Source organism: Hyla sarda, chromosome 3 (genome assembly GCF_029499605.1).
Source record: "Hyla sarda isolate aHylSar1 chromosome 3, aHylSar1.hap1, whole genome shotgun sequence".
NCBI classification, from domain to species: domain Eukaryota; kingdom Metazoa; phylum Chordata; class Amphibia; order Anura; family Hylidae; genus Hyla; species Hyla sarda.
In genome coordinates, this window is record NC_079191.1 from 430,080,291 (window position 1) to 430,099,381 (window position 19,091).

The 19,091-nt window shown below is 46.3% G+C and overlaps 2 protein-coding genes across 5 annotated transcripts in view; one reads left to right on the forward strand and one right to left on the reverse strand.

The window, feature by feature from the left end:
* Positions 1-1,004, forward strand: part of TP53BP2 (tumor protein p53 binding protein 2) — an 81,192-nt gene extending 80,188 nt beyond the window's left edge. For all 4 annotated transcript variants that reach the window (XM_056568467.1, XM_056568466.1, XM_056568470.1 and 1 more), the window contains one exon: positions 489-1,004. In XM_056568467.1, the coding sequence (XP_056424442.1) occupies positions 489-530 (42 nt within the window). In that variant the 3' untranslated portion in view covers positions 531-1,004. The remainder of the gene's footprint in view (positions 1-488) is intronic.
* Positions 1,005-4,315: 3,311 nt separating this feature from the next.
* CAPN2 (calpain 2) overlaps positions 4,316-19,091 on the reverse strand; it is a 91,820-nt gene continuing 77,044 nt past the window's right edge. The window contains exons 16-21 of the mRNA XM_056568472.1: positions 12,166-12,230; positions 11,533-11,601; positions 9,731-9,809; positions 9,422-9,538; positions 8,613-8,671; positions 4,316-5,350 (exon numbers count right to left, since the gene is read on the reverse strand). Of these exons, the coding sequence (XP_056424447.1) occupies positions 5,327-5,350; positions 8,613-8,671; positions 9,422-9,538; positions 9,731-9,809; positions 11,533-11,601; positions 12,166-12,230 (413 nt within the window). The 3' untranslated portion in view covers positions 4,316-5,326. The remainder of the gene's footprint in view (positions 5,351-8,612; positions 8,672-9,421; positions 9,539-9,730; positions 9,810-11,532; positions 11,602-12,165; positions 12,231-19,091) is intronic.

The following is a 19,091-nucleotide window of genomic DNA, read 5'->3' on the forward strand; positions in this document are numbered from 1 at the left end:
TGCAGCTCATGTATAACTAGAGATGAGCGAACTTACAGTAAATTCGATTCGTCACGAACTTCTCGGCTCGGCAGTCGATACTTTTCCTGCGTAAATTAGTTCAGCTTTCCGGTGCTCCGGTGGGATGGAAAAGGTGGATACAGTCCTAGGAAAGAGTCTCCTAGGACTGTATCCACCTTTTCCAGCCCACCGGAGCACCAGAAAGCTGAACTAATTTATGCAGGAAAAGTCATCAACTGCCGAGCCGAGAAGTTCGTGACGAATCGAATTTACTGTAAGTTCGCTCATCTCTATATATAACCATTTTTCCCAACCAGGGTGCCTCCAGCTGTTGCAAAACTACAACTCCCAGCATGCCCGGACAGCCAAAGGCTGTCCGGGCATGCTGGGAGTTGTCGTTTTGCAACAGCTGGAGGCACCCTGGTTGGGAAACATTGATGTATACTATAACACCGTAACCTTTTTGTTCCTTTTTGTGTCATTCACAGCTTTACCCAAGGATCAAACCAAGACAGAGAACTTTGGCGTAAACCCAAATCCGTGAAATGATGGTTCTCGTTCCTCCAAAATAAATGAAGGATTTCAACATTTAGACTCAAGTATTTGTAAGGATTTACACAGCATCTGTATCTCCTGATCTAGAGAGGACTACAGGCCTCTGGGACACAATGGCGCCCCCCGGAGGCCGACTCTGTAATGCTCATTCACCGGTATATGATGAGTTCTGGCCGCCGTTTCCTCATCACCGCACATCTGTAGCACATTCAGAATACGGACTTTATATTTTCTATGGATTATTTTTATTTTTTTTTCTTCACTAACATAAATCGTACATTTTGCGATGTGTAGACTTCTAGGTATTTTACTAAAACATTGTTATATATTTATTTTACTTGTAGCTTAGATGTCATAAAGTGAAAAAGAAAAAAAAAAAGATTTTAATAAAAATGTCCTGTTGTGATGTGTAAAAACAAACTGGATGAGATGAAAATCAATATGGCTTCCGGATGGTTTGTACAGAAGAATGTGGAATGATACTGAGGGTGAATATTAGAGATGAGCGAACTTAGAGTAAATTCGATTCGTCACGAACTTCTCGGCTCGGCAGTTGATGACTTTTCCTGCATAAATTAGTTCAGCTTTCCGGTGCTCCCGTGGGCAGGAAAAGGTGGATACAGTCCTAGGAGACTCTTTCCTAGGACTGTATCCACCTTTTCCAGCCCACCGGAGCAAAGGAAAGCTGAACTAATTTATGCAGGATAAGTCATCAACTGCCGAGCTGAGAAGTTCGTGATGAATCGAATTTACTGTAAGTTCGCTCATTTCTAGTGAATATGCTATGGATTTTCTGCATTGGAAAACTTGCAGCATTTCTGCACCAAATGTAGAAAACAAAAATGTATGTGAAATACACAGTTGGGGTAGTTGCCAAAACACTTGGTGCACTGGCTCTAAGGGAACTTTCACACTACGGAATTCCGCGCAGTGAACATTACCATGAGTGTGAATGGGTCGTCCGCCGCTGAAATTGTTCCGCACAGAGAATGAACATGTTCATTCTTTGTGCGGAATTCCGCGAACGCTGTACAGCCATCAATGGTGACGGCGCAGTGCTGTGCGGTCCTACCGCTGAAGTATTTTCAGCGGCAGCCGCCAGACATAATTGTGGAATTCGCCAAGTGGAGATTCTGCAGTGTGAACGTAAGACCTTTTTATTATTATGTACTTTATTAATAATAAAATATAAATATATATATATTAAAGATAATAAATTATATCTTAAAGGAGAAACTTCTCCCCAACCACTGGGACCCCCTGCAATCTTCTGTAAGGGGCCCCAGCAGTCCGTGGGAGGGGGGGGGGGGGGGGGGTGCGGCGGCGGCGGCGTGTTGACCACCACACAATCCAGAATCTGACACGCCCCCTCAATACAAATCTATGGGGGAGCTGGAGACTGACAAATGCAGCGCTCTGTCTCTCCCATAGACATGTATTGAGGGGGCGTGTCATCCACCGCTTCATGCAGTGATCGAACACTCCCCCTTACAGGAGATCAGGGGGGGGGGGGTCCCAGCAGTCCGACCCCCTGCAATCTGAAATGTATCCACTATCCTATGGATTAAAATAACAAAAATAGAGAAACACAGCCGCACATCCACCATTTGAATTTATGCTGAGAAGCAAGAAGATCAAAATACAAACACTAACAGGTTGTTACTATACATTTTGATCAAAAAGTACAAAGCCCACCCGCCACGTCAAGGCCACCTCATTGGAGTGGGTCCCTAACTGAACATTGGCGTAGCGCCGGGCGGCGACCACTGCATCCGAGACACCAAGCCCAATGGGGGGAGCGACCCAGTGGCCAGGCAGCCCCACTACTGCCCGACCAAGCCCCTGGCTCTGGGCCACTCCACCCCACAGACAAAGCATCACAGAAACAATGGCCGCCGCAGAGAACCGCACCAGTAGGAACACCTACCATGTGCCAGAGGGCTGGAGAATGGGCGGAGGAAACCCTTATGCAGTCTCCTGCTGATTATAAACGCCCGGGCTGAATGGGTGGAGCGGAGCGCTGGCCATGGGAGAAGGGAGAGACTCCAAATGTGCAACACAGAGAGAATCACAGCCGCACATCCGCCATTTGTATAATGATCTGATTGCTTCTCGGCATAATTTCAAAAACTAGCAGGTTGTTATTATACAGCGCTCCGCTCCACCCATTCTGCCCGGGCATTTATAATCAGCAGGAGACTGCATAAGGGTTTCCTCCGCCCATTCTCCAGCCCTCTGGCACATGGTAGGTTTCATACTGGTGCGGTTCTCTGTGGCGGCCATTGTTTCTGTGATGCTTTGTCTGCGGGGTGGAGTGGCCCAGAGCCAGGGGCTTGGTCGGGCAGTAGTGGGGCTGCCTGGCCACTGGGTCGCTCCCCCCGTTGGGCTTGGTGTCTCGGATGCAGTGGTCGCCGCCCGGCGCTACACCAGTGTTAGGTTAGGGACCCTCTCTGACTAGGCGGCCTTGACGTGGCGAGTGGGTTTGTACTTTTTGATCAGAATGTATAATAACAACCTGTTAGTTTCTTAATTATGCTGAGAAGCAAATAGATAAAATTACAAATGGTGGATGTGCGGCTGTTTCTTTGTGATATAAATAAATAAACAGCCTAATAATAAGCGAACAGCTTGTCTGACAGCAATGACAAGTAAATATCCGACATCAATATCCCCCTTTGGTTTTTGTCGTCCCCATGGAATAATAGAAATGAGCCGATAATTCATGTTGTCATCTCTTTATTGATAAACACCTGAAAAACATCCCATAGTCTATAAATACATATATGTTAGAACGGGTTCCAGTTTTGCATAGATCACTGTATCAGAAGTCCCTGAATGAAGAACACACAAGTCTTAAGCGCATGCTACACGTATTCCCCTTATCCGTAGCATGCCACTTACTGCTGCATGGAGAAATCTGCACCAACCCTAAGGCTTATTACTGACGATCCCTCCTTAGTCTATACATTATATATAACATTTTTATTTAGAATATAATTATTCTATTCTTCCTATAGTTAAATTCCTCTCCCAGTCTTCCTGCTGAGCTTGTGCTTTCACTCAGCAGCCAATCAGAACAAGCAGAGCTGCAGTGTAAAGCACAGGGGAGCAGGAGATGGTCAGGAGGTAGATCCTCAACTACGATAGATTACTGGTAATAATGACTCCCCCCTAATATCTGGCCGGAGCGTTTTTGGGCCAAAATCTGGTGAGAATATAACTTAAGTTTTATTTTATTTAAATTTTTCTAACACTGCTGCATCTGTTTCCAGCCTAATGTTCACACGGTGGAAAATCTGCAGAATGTACGCTCCTGAAAACATAGGTGGACACTTCGCAAATATCAGGCGCAGGCTGGGATGGCAATGGCTTAATGAACGGATTTCAACAGAATAAACACCGGAAACGGCGTTTCCACGGCGGGAACATCTGCCGTGGAAATTAAGCCGGATCCTTTTGAAAACAATGGAAATTCCATTGTGTAAGCTATAATGGCTGCTGCTTACCTGCACTTTACCTTTGGCTACCAGTAGAGATGAGCGAACTTACAGTAAATTCGATTCGTCACGAACTTCTCGGCTCGGCAGTTGATGACTTTTCCTTCATAAATTAGTTCAGCTTTCAGGTGCTCCGGTGGGCTGGAAAAGGTGGATACATTCCTAGGAGACTCTTTCCTAGGACTGTATCCACCTTTTCCAGCCCACCGGAGCACCTGAAAGCTGAACTAATTTACGCAAGATAAGTCATCAATTGCCGAGCCGAGAAGTTTGTGACGAATCGAATTTACTGTAAGTTCGCTCATCTCTAGCTACCAACACCCACCACTAGAGGGAGCTCAATATTCATATATCTGTTATTTAAAAATACTTTCGAGACACCTCCGCTCACTCAGGTGAGTAGGCTTGTAGCGCCATACGTGGATAATATTTGTCGCTTTGTGCAGGAGGTGTCATTTGGCATCTACTCCCTCATCATTTTGTGGGCAGAGCTCAAGGCATTTTGGTGGAAGGCAATGAGGTGGTTCCTTGGACATAGTAACAACACTACAGCTCTGTCCTGTATACCTACAATCAATGGAAAAAGGAGGTTTGGCTCCTCTAAAGGGGTTGTCTGGGATTAGAAAAAAAAATAAAAATAGCACCACTCCTGTTTATGGCTGTGTCTGGTATTGCAGCATTTACATGAATAGCAGGCACAACCCATTGACAAGAGTGGCGCTGTTTCTGGGGAGAGAAAAAAAAAGAAAAAACATTTTTATTCTTAGACAAACCTACTATGGGCCTCCAGATGATGCAAAACTACAACTCCCAGCATGTTGGCTGTCCAGGGATGCCGGGAGTTGTAGTTTTGCAACATCTGGAGGACCACAGTTTGGAGACCATTGCTTTAAAGGAAACATTCACACATACTGGTAAATCAATGCAGAATAAAATATTTGACCCCAGCATGGAATCTGCGGCAGTGGATACGGTAGGTGTGAATGCGCCCCAACAGTAAAAATATTTTAAGACATTTATTTAAGGATAAAGGCACCCGGGTACTAGATCTAACTCTCAAGTCTTATTAAAAATAAAAAAAACTAGAATATATAAAGCAAAAATCTGCCGTGACCCATATCAAACAATCAGGATCCCCTTTTATTCTACACCAAAATATATTTTAAAAAAAATGGCTGCTGCAAGCTGATTGGCTGTTACAAGTCACATTGCATTAATATCGTACAATCAGGTCATGGTCGTGCGCAGCGCCTTCCCCGGTCTCCTCCTCCTCCTCACATTACTGTGACCGTCATCCACTGCAAAAGAAAATGTAAGCCTGGTTATTAACCCCTTAAGGACACAGTTTTTTTTTTTTTTTTTGCACTTTCGTTTATTTCTCCATCTTTTAAGAGCTGTAATGCTTTCAATTCTACACCCGCAGACCCATAGGAGGCTTGTTTTTTGCGGTACCAATTGTACTTTGTAATGACATCATTTTACTGCAAAATTTAATGGCAAATACAGCAAAAATTTAATTGTGTGGCAAAATAAAAATAAACTTTATAGTAAAAAGGACACCTGATTCGTATTCTGTAGGTCCATACGATTATATAGTTTTTATTTTACTACTTTAAAAAAAAAAAACTCACTGCTTAAAATTGTCCTTTTTGGACCCCTGTAACACTTGTTTTTCGGTATACGGGGCTACATGAGGGCTCATTTTTTTGCCCAGTGATCTGTATTTTTTATTGGTACTATTTTTTGTTTTAATTGGACTGTTCGATTGCTTTTTAATAATTTTTTTTCGTCTTTATAAAGTGACCAAAAATGCCCAATGTTGCTCCTTTCTACGTATACGGGGACACAGATACTGATGGGATGTACTAAAGCAGCCCCCCAGGGAGGGAAAAACAACCCAAGAGACTGAACCACAACCGCCGCAAGCTCACGGGCAAGGCCGCCTGGGCCGAGAGGCAACCAGGACAGAGTGAGCAACTGGAAGTCCTCACAAACCATGGAAGGGGCAGGACGCCAGGGAAGAAACCGTCCTGCACAGAAACCCAAGACCCAATGGCCGCATAGAGGAACAAGAAGGGTCGTCTTGGAAGCCCAAGGACCGCACCATCCTGGAAGGTAGGATGAAGCCAAGTCACAGGAAACCCTAGAACCAGCCAGAGAACCATCCTGAAGACCCAGTAGGAAGAAACAGATATAGGGTCCGTAGTCCTGTACTCTTCCGGAAACGGTGTTCCGGATACTTTCAGGCCGCATCCAGAGACTCGTCAATTCAGCAAGAGAACTAAACGTCACAGAAGACTGACGAGAGCGGAGGAAGGAGACTTCAGGAATGGATTCCAGTGTCTCAGGATCCTGTAGGTGTGAGGAGTCATTGGTTGCCATGATCGGACCACCACCAGCGTGGCAGCGGGACCTGGGGCGGACAGTAGAGGGGGGGATGGTAGCGCACCGTGGGGACCACACTCCCACAAGCGAGGAGATGGCCCCTAACGGTAATCCTGCAAAGGACAATAAAATCATGTGGGGCTTGCGGAGAAAACCAGAATTTTGCCAGAACCGGAGAGTTCACAGACTCAGTCCGATATGCCATCCTCAAAGTCTTCAGCCAGCATCATGCCAAACTGCCATAGCGAGGGAGCAGGGGAGGTGGGGGACCCAGGGTACAACCTCCAGGCGCTGGACGTTGGCGGCCCATACTCTATGCACCGTGCCCCATGTGGGAGATCAGGCAGCACCATGCTTCCCGGCCCAGATCGGCAGGACCGTCTGGGATAGGGGAGGAACCCAGGCAGGGGCCGGCTCAGCCACAAAATGGCCCGCAGGGATGTTCTGGACGGAAGGCAGAGGGTTGACATGCCTATAAGCAGACCTGGCAGAGGAGATAACAGCAGTAGTGACAGCAGTGAGGTCCGAAGACGGAGACCGCGGTGATAGAAGCATTTTGAAATATTTATCCAAATATCTATCCATTGATAAAAAGTTTTCTTTCTTTTTAACTAAACTGCTGAGGAACGCCTAAGAGTATTCAGCAGCAGCGCAAGGTTAACATGAACCCTTCCCTGCACAATGCCAGGGCCGCTCCCAGTCTGTGCCCCTTAAAGTGTAGCTCCCACCAAGTACTATATAATCTAATATGTCCCTACCTAGTAGTAATCCAGCCCTAACCCCCTACCTGGCTTTAAAACATTTTTAAATCGCTTTAATAGAGCAGATTTAGTGCTTCTAAATCTGCTCTATAAAGCAGGGCAGAAAGCAGCGCTTCCCAGCAGGCACGACGTCACTGATGCCTTGCTGGGCGCTTGCTTCCGCCCTCAGATCATCTATGCAGCGCTCCTGTTTGGAGCGCGCATAGATGATCTGCCAATAGCACTGCAGGCAGCTCCGGGGTCTCCTCCTCCCTGTTTAGCTGTGCATGTGCTACCCAGGTAGGAGGAGTAGGGGAGCATCACCGGCCTGCCGTGTGCGATATTACAGCCGAGACCCGGCTAATATAAGACCTCAGATCAGACTTACCCATCCAGAGGATCAGCCAAGCAATGAGTGCGCGCGCTGCCTCCGGACAGGGTAACGGGGGCGGGCGGGGCCGCGCGCGCGAGGCCAGTGGAGCTGGCCAATGCGCGCAGCCCCAGCTATCAGCGTGCTCGCTCTTGCCTGTTTGATTGACAGGCGGGAGCGAGCACCCCAGTGACTGAATTTCGACTCGTTGCCAGGCTTAAATGAGTCGAAATTCAGTGGTGACATCACTGCTGAATGCATTCAGCCACTAGGAGGGCGACCCCTAGTGGCCGAATTTAAAAGTGATTTTAAACTTGTTTAAAATCACTGTTTTTAATTAAAGTATATTAGAGATACGTTGTAGTACTTAAGTACTACAACATATCAATTTTTTTACTTCATGACAGTGCCCATTTAACCCCACACAGCGCGCTTGAGTTCGCATGCACACGGGGGTGGGTGGGGGGTGGGGCTATGGTTTGTTTGTCCCCATGGGGAACATAACGTATTGGAGGCCCAGAGATAAGAGAAGGAGGGGGGTTGGGGGGGGGGGGGGGGAAGATACTCACTGATTCCGTAATACTCACCTGGAGAGGTCTTCAGCCAGTTGTTACCTGCATCATGCCAGGCTGCAACAGCGAGAAGAGCAGGGACCATAGGGGGACCCGGACCTAAGGTACAACCCGTGGTGCACGTTGTAAGGGCCATGATCAGCCCCCCCTAACAGACCAGCACTTACTTTTTACCAATTTTAGTTGCCATGGACTTACTCTGATCGTGGTATCCGAAGGGGTATTACCAGATAACAGCAATCGTGGATTTGACCGGCATAAGTGGCGAGTGATGGCTGCTGGAAGCAGCCGGTACTCAACGGGCATGAAGAGCACTCCACTTGTGAACATGTTTTATATACCCCTTCACAACCAGTGCGTACATATACACCCTGTGTCATCAAAGGGCAGCTAATGTGCATGTGCGCATCCTTATTTAAGAAGCGATTGTATAGGCTTTAACAACAACATTCTGACATAGCAGAGGTCACATGGTTCATGTAGTACTACTTACAGACTCCATACTGAGAGGCACCACCCCGCTGCCTTCTGTGTCCATTTGTTTGAAAATTTCTGCAAATTAAAAGCCAAATATTAACATCGAGGTCAGTAATATTTTAATTGATGTATGTTATATGAGATACTGCTGGGACTTGTGGTGCAGCAGCGGCTGGTCAGTGATGCATCACCTGTTTTGGCTGTAGAGCAGCATTTTCCAGCCAGGGTGCCCCCAGCTGTTGCAACACTACAACTCCCAGCATGCTAAGCAGCAGGTACCATGGCCTGGACAGTGGATGGGAGACCTACAGCAATGCTCAGAGCAGTGTTTCCCAACCAGGGCGCCTCCAGCTGTTGCAAAAATATAACTCCCAGCATGCTAAGCAGCAGGTACCATGGTCTGGGCAGTGGATGGGAGACCAACAATGCTCAGAGATGTGTTTCCCAACAAGTGAGCCTCCAGCTGTTGCAAAACTACAACTCCCAGCATGCTAAGCGGCAGGTACCATGGTCTGGGCAGTGGATGGGAGACCAACAGCAATGCTCAGAGCAGTGTTTACCAACCAGGGTGCCTCCAGCTGTTGCAAAACTACAACTCTCAGCATGCTAAGCAGCAGGTATCATGGTCTGGGCAGTGGATGGGAGACCAACAATGCTCTGAGATGTGTTTCCCAACAAGTGAGCCTCCAGCTGTTTCAAAACTACAACTCCCAGCATGCCCGGACAGCCTACGGCTGTCCGGGCATGCTGGGAGCTGTAGTTTTGAAACAGCTGGAGGCACCCTGGTTGGGAAACACTGCTACAGAGTGTGTGACTGTAACTTACTAAACATAATCTCCAATCGAAGAAGACACCGCACAAAGTTATCAAAGTCAAGGCAGAGGTTGTCATCGGCGTAACGCGCCACCAGCAGCTGATGGATCTGAGAACTCAGCTTAAACCCTGCAAATAGGAGGGGAATCTAAGTCACTGTCTGTAACCATAGACACACATAGGGCTGTATACACAAAACGGTAAAAGACATGACCGAGGCTATATGCAAAGTGTTTATTTTATTTTTATTTATTTTTTTTAGATACTTTGAACAATAAAATGTTGGTAAATATCTATATATATTATTACAGGGTTACTGACCTGCTTTCTCTAGAGCCTTCCTCATCTCGTAGGCATTCATGGTCCCCGAGCGATCCACATCCACACTACGATAAATATTCTAGAATAAAAAAATATAGATGAATAATTATATTGTTGTCAGTTCTACATTATGCCACTAGATGGCAGCGGAGCCGTACTCTACAGTCTTAATTTCACACAGATTAGATGATATATAGATATGAGATAAATATATAGATAGGAGATAGATAGATAGATAGATATGAGATAGATAGATAGATATGAGATAGATAGATAGATATGAGATAGATAGATAGATATGAGATAAATATATAGGTATGAGATAGATAGATAGATAAATATGAGATAGATCGATATGAGATGATAGATAGATATGAGATAGATAGATAGATAGATAGATATGAGATAGATATGAGATAGATAGATAGATATGAGATAGATATGAGATAGATAGATAGATATGAGATAGATATGAGATAGATAGATAGATATGAGATAGATAGATAGATATGAGATAGATAGATATGAGATAGATAGATAGATAGATATGAGATAGATATGAGATAGATAGATAGATAGATAGATAGATATGAGATAGATAGATAGATATGAGATAGATAGATATGAGATAGATAGATAGATAGATATGAGATAGATATGAGATAGATAGATAGATAGATAGATATGAGATAGATAGATAGATATGAGATAGATAGATATGAGATAGATAGATATGAGATAGATAGATATGAGATAGATAGATATGAGATAGATATGAGATAGATATGAGATAGATAGATAGATATGAGATAGATAGATAGATATGAGATAGATAGATATGAGATAGATAGATAGATAGATATGAGATAGATATGAGATAGATAGATAGATAGATATGAGATAGATAGATAGATATGAGATAGATAGATATGAGATAGATAGATAGATAGATATGAGATAGATATGCGATAGATAGATAGATAGATATGAGATAGATAGATAGATATGAGATAGATAGATATGAGATAGATAGATATGAGATAGATAGATATGAGATAGATAGATATGAGATAGATAGATATGAGATAGATAGATATGAGATAGATAGATAGATATGAGATAGATATGAGATAGATAGATAGATAGATAGATAGATAGATAGATATGAGATAGATAGATAGATATGAGACAGATAGATATGAGATAGATAGATAGATAGATATGAGATAGCTAGATAGATATGAGATAGATAGATATGAGATAGATAGATATGAGATAGATAGATAGATATGAGATAGATAGATATGAGATAGATAGATATGAGATAGATAGATATGAGATAGATAGATATGAGATAGATAGATATGAGATAGATAGATAGATATGAGATAGATATGAGATAGATAGATAGATAGATAGATAGATATGAGATAGATAGATAGATATGAGACAGATAGATATGAGATAGATAGATATGAGATAGATAGATATGAGATAGATAGATAGGAGATAGATAGATAGATAGGTAGGTATGAGATAGAAAGATATGAGATAGATAGATATGAGATAGATAGATATGAGATAGATATGAGATAGATATGAGATAGATAGATATGAGATAGATATGAGATAGATAGATATGAGATAGATATGAGATAGATATGAGATAGATAGATATGAGATAGATAATAGACAGATAGATATGAGATAGATAGATAGAATAAATAGATATAATATAGATAGGAAGTGAAGGTTCCCAGGATGTACACAGTAATAAATAGATAGGTGCTCCTATGACTTACCTGGTATTTCTGTAATTTCGACCACAATATATTAAATTCCTTCAGTCCCAGTTTGCCGGTTCCATCAGACTAGAACATTGGCGCAGGTTAAAGAAAATCCAAAACCTAAATCCGGTTATATTCACATATTGATCTAGTCCCATATTATATCCAAGCAGGACGACCCCTTATGGATAGACGAGGCCCCATACTGCCCCACAATTACCACTACACATGGGTACGATCACATGTGCATATACCCCCCCCCCCCAATGCTGCTTAGAGCAGTGCTTCCTAAACAGGGTGCCTCCAGCTGTTGCTAAACTACAACTCCCAGCATGCCCGGACAGCCGAAGGCTGTCCGGGCATGCTGGGAGTTGTAGTTTTGCTGCAGCTGGAGGCACCCTGGTTGGGGAACACTGGCTTAGAGGGTGGCACTTCACTCCGGTATGTTTTTATTGCTCTGGGTTTATCCTCTTTTACTATGATTTTTATATACAAACAGCTCCCCGTATCTCAGCTTCTGGTGTCACCCCGGGGCTCCTCCTCCATGTGGGTGGTGAAGGGTGTAACTATAGGGGTGCAGAGGTTACAGCGCCCCCTGGTGTCTGCACTACATACACCTGATAATGCCCAGTACTGGTGAGAGGATACGTCCAGTAGATCTACGATGGTCCTGCAGGTCTCTAAGCTGAAGCCGTCAGACTTGATGTCCGACTCTAAAGAACGGAGAAAGAAGAAACAGACGAGAGAAAGCGGATCAGTCCTCCGACACCTCCGACACCCCCGACACCCCCGACACCTCCGACACCTCCGACACCTCCGACACCCCCATGATCATCCGGGCACAACAAGGGCACAAAGCTCTGACACTCTACACATACACGTCATCCTCACATCAATAGGGGGGCAATGACTGGTCCCTGTATATTAGGGTACACTAGTTCTTATGGACTGGGGGGCAATGACTGGTCTCTGTATATTAGGGTACACTAGTTCTTATGGACTGAGGCGCAATGACTGGTCCCTGTATATTAGGGTACACTAGTTCTTATGGACTGGGGGGCAATGACTGGTCCCTGTATATTAGGGTACACTGGTTGTTATGGACTGGGGGGCAATGACTGGTCCCTGTATATTAGGGTACACTAGTTGTTATGGACTGGGGGGCAATGACTGGTCCCTGTATATTAGGGTACACTGGTTCTTATGGACTGGGAGGCAATGACTGGTCTCTGTATAATAGGGTACACTAGTTGTTATGGACTGGGGGGCAATGACTGGTCCCTGTATATTAGGGTACACTAGTTGTTATGGACTGGGGGGCAATGACTGGTCCCTGTATATTAGGCTACACTAGTTGTTATGGACTGGGAGGCAATGACTGGTCCCTGTATATTAGGGTACACTAGTTCTTATGGACTGGGGGGGGGCAATGACTGGTCCCTGTATATTAGGGTACACTAGTTCTTATGGACTGGGGGGCAATGACTGGTCCCTGTATATTAGGGTACACTAGTTGTTATGGACTGGGGGGCAATGACTGGTCTCTGTATATTAGGGTACACTAGTTCTTATGGACTGGGGGGCAATGACTGGTCCCTGTATATTAGGGTACACTAGTTGTTATGGACTGGGGGGCAATGACTGGTCCCTGTATATTAGGGTACACTAGTTGTTATGGACTGGGGGGCAATGACTGGTCCCTGTATATTAGGGTACACTGGTTGTTATGGACTGGGGGGGCAATGACTGGTCCCTGTATATTAGGGTACACTGGTTCTTATGGACTGGGGGGCAATGACTGGTCCCTGTATATTAGGGTACACTAGTTCTTATGGACTGGGGGGCAATGACTGGTCCCTGTATATTAGGGTACACTGGTTGTTATGGACTGGGGGGGCAATGACTGGTCCCTGTATATTAGGGTACACTGGTTCTTATGGACTGGGGGGCAATGACTGGTCCCTGTATATTAGGGTACACTAGTTCTTATGGACTGGGGGGCAATGACTGGTCCCTGTATATTAGGGTACACTAGTTCTTATGGACTGGGGGGCAATGACTGGTCCCTGTATATTAGGGTACACTAGTTGTTATGGACTGGGGGGCAATCACTGGTCCCTGTATATTAGGGTACACTAGTTGTTATGGACTGGGGGGGGGGGGCAATGACTGGTCCCTGTATATTAGGGTACACTAGTTGTTATGGACTGGGGGGCAATGACTGGTCCCTGTATATTAGGCTACACTAGTTGTTATGGACTGGGGGGCAATGACTGGTCCCTGTATATTAGGGTACACTAGTTGTTATGGACTGGGGGGCAATCACTGGTCCCTGTATATTAGGGTACACTAGTTGTTATGGACTGGGGGGGGGGGGCAATGACTGGTCCCTGTATATTAGGGTACACAAGTTGTTATGGACTGGGGGGCAATGACTGGTCCCTGTATATTAGGGTACACTAGTTCTTATGGACTGGGGGGCAATGACTGGTCTCTGTATATTAGGGTACACTAGTTCTTATGGACTGGGGGGCAATGACTGGTCCCTGTATATTAGGGTACACTAGTTGTTATGGACTGGGGGGCAATGACTGGTCTCTGTATATTAGGGTACACTAGTTCTTATGGACTGGGGGCAATGACTGGTCCCTGTATATTAGGGTACACTAGTTGTTATGGACTGGGGGGCAATGACTGGTCCCTGTATATTAGGGTACACTGGTTCTTATGGACTGGGAGGCAATGACTGGTCTCTGTATAATAGGGTACACTAGTTGTTATGGACTGGGGGGCAATGACTGGTCCCTGTATATTAGGGTACACTAGTTGTTATGGACTGGGGGGCAATGACTGGTCCCTGTATATTAGGCTACACTAGTTGTTATGGACTGGGAGGCAATGACTGGTCCCTGTATATTAGGGTACACTAGTTCTTATGGACTGGGGGGGGGCAATGACTGGTCCCTGTATATTAGGGTACACTAGTTCTTATGGACTGGGGGGCAATGACTGGTCCCTGTATATTAGGGTACACTAGTTGTTATGGACTGGGGGGCAATGACTGGTCTCTGTATATTAGGGTACACTAGTTCTTATGGACTGGGGGGCAATGACTGGTCCCTGTATATTAGGGTACACTAGTTGTTATGGACTGGGGGGCAATGACTGGTCCCTGTATATTAGGGTACACTAGTTGTTATGGACTGGGGGGCAATGACTGGTCCCTGTATATTAGGGTACACTGGTTGTTATGGACTGGGGGGGCAATGACTGGTCCCTGTATATTAGGGTACACTGGTTCTTATGGACTGGGGGGCAATGACTGGTCCCTGTATATTAGGGTACACTAGTTCTTATGGACTGGGGGGCAATGACTGGTCCCTGTATATTAGGGTACACTGGTTGTTATGGACTGGGGGGGCAATGACTGGTCCCTGTATATTAGGGTACACTGGTTCTTATGGACTGGGGGGCAATGACTGGTCCCTGTATATTAGGGTACACTAGTTCTTATGGACTGGGGGGCAATGACTGGTCCCTGTATATTAGGGTACACTAGTTCTTATGGACTGGGGGGCAATGACTGGTCCCTGTATATTAGGGTACACTAGTTGTTATGGACTGGGGGGCAATCACTGGTCCCTGTATATTAGGGTACACTAGTTGTTATGGACTGGGGGGGGGGGCAATGACTGGTCCCTGTATATTAGGGTACACTAGTTGTTATGGACTGGGGGGCAATGACTGGTCCCTGTATATTAGGCTACACTAGTTGTTATGGACTGGGGGGCAATGACTGGTCCCTGTATATTAGGGTACACTAGTTGTTATGGACTGGGGGGCAATCACTGGTCCCTGTATATTAGGGTACACTAGTTGTTATGGACTGGGGGGGGGGGGCAATGACTGGTCCCTGTATATTAGGGTACACAAGTTGTTATGGACTGGGGGGCAATGACTGGTCCCTGTATATTAGGGTACACTAGTTCTTATGGACTGGGGGGCAATGACTGGTCTCTGTATATTAGGGTACACTAGTTCTTATGGACTGGGGGGCAATGACTGGTCCCTGTATATTAGGGTACACTAGTTGTTATGGACTGGGGGGCAATGACTGGTCTCTGTATATTAGGGTACACTAGTTCTTATGGACTGGGGGCAATGACTGGTCCCTGTATATTAGGGTACACTAGTTGTTATAGACTGGGAGGCAATGACTGGTCCCTGTATATTAGGGTACACTGGTTCTTATGGACTGGGGGGCAATGACTGGTCCCTGTATATTAGGGTACACTAGTTGTTATGGACAGGGGGGCAATGACTGGTCTCTGTATATTAGGGTACACTGGTTGTTATGGACTGGGGGGCAATGACTGGTCCCTGTATATTAGGGTACACTAGTTCTTATGGACTGGGGGGGGGGCAATGACTGGTCTCTGTATATTAGGGTACACTAGTTCTTATGGACTGGGGGGCAATGACTGGTCCCTGTATATTAGGGTACACTAGTTGTTATGGACTGGGGGGCAATGACTGGTCTCTGTATATTAGGGTACACTAGTTCTTATGGACTGGGGGGCAATGACTGGTCCCTGTATATTAGGGTACACTGGTTCTTATGGACTGGGGGGCAATGACTGGTCCCTGTATATTAGGGTACACTGGTTCTTATGGACTGGGGGGCAATGACTGGTCCCTGTATATTAGGGTACACTAGTTGTTATGGACAGGGGGGCAATGACTGGTCTCTGTATATATTAGGGTACACTAGTTTTTATGGACTGGGGGGCAATGACTGGTCCCTGTATATTAGGGTACACTAGTTCTTATGGACTGGGGGGCAATGACTGGTCCCTGTATATTAGGGTACACCAGTTGTTATGGACAGGGGGGCAATGACTGGTCTCTGTATATTAGGGTACACTAGTTGTTATGGACTGGGGGGCAATGACTGGTCTCTGTATATTCGGGTACACTAGTTGTTATGGACTGGGGGGCAATGACTGGTCTCTGTATATTAGGGTACACTGGTTGTTATGGACTGGGAGGCAATGACTGGTCCCTGTATATTAGGGTACACTAGTTGTTATGGACAGGGGGGCAATGACTGGTCTCTGTATATATTAGGGTACACTAGTTTTTATGGACTGGGGGGCAATGACTGGTCCCTGTATATTAGGGTACACTAGTTCTTATGGACTGGGGGGCAATGACTGGTCCCTGTATATTAGGGTACACCAGTTGTTATGGACAGGGGGGCAATGACTGGTCTCTGTATATTAGGGTACACTAGTTGTTATGGACTGGGGGGCAATGACTGGTCCCTGTATATTAGGGTACACTAGTTCTTATGGACTGGGGGGCAATGACTGGTCCCTGTATATTAGGGTACACTAGTTCTTATGGACTGGGGGGCAATGACTGGTCTCTGTATATTAGGGTACACTAGTTCTTATGGACTGGGGGGCAATGACTGGTCTCTGTATATTAGGGTACACTAGTTCTTATGGACTGGGGGGCAATGACTGGTCTCTGTATATTAGAGTACACTAGTTGTTATGGACTGGGGGGCAATGACTGGTCTCTGTATATTAGGGTACACTGGTTGTTATGGACTGGGGGGCAATGACTGGTCCCTGTATATTAGGGTACACTAGTTGTTATGGACTGGGGGGCAATGACTGGTCTCTGTATATTAGGGTACACTAGTTCTTATGGACTGGGGGGCAATGACTGGTCTCTGTATATTAGGGTACACTAGTTCTTATGGACTGGGGGGCAATGACTGGTCCCTGTATATTAGGGTACACTAGTTCTTATGGACTGGGGGGCAATGACTGGTCTCTGTATATTAGGGTACACTAGTTCTTATGGACTGGGAGGCAATGACTGGTCCCTGTATATTAGGGTACACTAGTTCTTATGGACTGGGAGGCAATGACTGGTCCCTGTATATTAGGGTACACTAGTTGTTATGGACTGGGGGGCAATGACTGGTCCCTGTATATTAGGGTACACCAGTTGTTATGGACAGGGGGGCAATGACTGGTCCCTGTATATTAGGGTACACTAGTTGTTATGGACTGGGGGGCAATGACTGGTCTCTGTATATTAGGGTACACTAGTTCTTATGGACTGGGGGGCAATGACTGGTCCCTGTATATTAGGGTACACTGGTTCTTATGGACTGGGGGGCAATGACTGGTCCCTGTATATTAGGGTACACCAGTTCTTATGGACTGGGGGGCAATGACTGGTCCCTGTATATTAGGGTACACCAGTTGTTATGGACAGGGGGGCAATGACTGGTCCCTGTATATTAGGGTACACTAGTTGTTATGGACTGGGGGGCAATGACTGGTCCCTGTATATTAGGGTACACTAGTTCTTATGGACTGGGGGGCAATGACTGGTCCCTGTATATTAGGGTACACCAGTTGTTATGGACAGGGGGGCAATGACTGGTCCCTGTATATTAGGGTACACTAGTTGTTATGGACTGGGGGGCAATGACTGGTCCCTGTATATTAGGGTACACTAGTTGTTATGGACTGGGGGGCACTTTAGTTGTCAATGTCTGTAGGGTTAGAAATAAACCTCCAGTAGTCGACGGAATTCAAGGCGCTGAACACAGAAGTAAAAGGGAACTGGGCGTTTTATTCACCCGTGATGCAACGCGTTTCACAGTAGAACTGCTTCATCAGGCTCACTGTCTATAGAGGGGGCACCCTGACTGCTCACTGTCTGTCTATGGAGGGGGCACCCTGACTGCTCACTGTCTATAGAGGGGGCACCCTGACTGCTCACTGTCTGTCTATGGAGGGGGCACCCTGACTGCTCACTGTGTATGGATGGGGGCACCCTGACCGCTCACTGTCTATGGAGGGGGCACCCTGACTGCTCACTGTGTATGGATGGGGGCACCCTGACCGCTCACTGTCTATGGAGGGGGCACCCTGACCGCTCACTGTCTATGGAGGGGGCACCCGGACTGCTCACTGTCTATGGAGGGGGCACCCTGACCGCTCACTGTCTATGGAGGGGGCACCCTGACTGTTCACTGTCTATGGAGGGGGCACCCTGACCGCTCACTGTCTATGGAGGGGGCACTCTGACTGCTCACTGTCTATGGAGGGGGCACCCTGACCGCTCACTGTCTATGGAGGGGGCACTCTGACTGCTCACTGTCTATGGAGGGGGCACCCTGACTGCTCACTGTCTATGGAGGGGGCACCCTGACTGCTCACTGTTTATGGGGGGGGGGGGGGGCACCCTGACTGCTCACTGTCTATGGAGGGGCCACCCTGACTGCTCACTGTCTATGGAGGGGGCACCCTGACCGCTCACTGTCTATGGAGGGGGCACCCTGACTGCTCACTGTCTATGGAGGGGGCACCCTGACTGCTCACTGTCTATGGAGGGGGCACCCTGACCGCTCACTGTCTCTGGAGGGGGTACCCTGACTTTTCACTGTCTATGGAGGGGGCACCCTGACCGCTCACTGTCTATGGAGGGGGCACCCTGACTGCTCACTGTCTATGGAGGGGGCACCCTGACTGCTCACTGTCTATGGA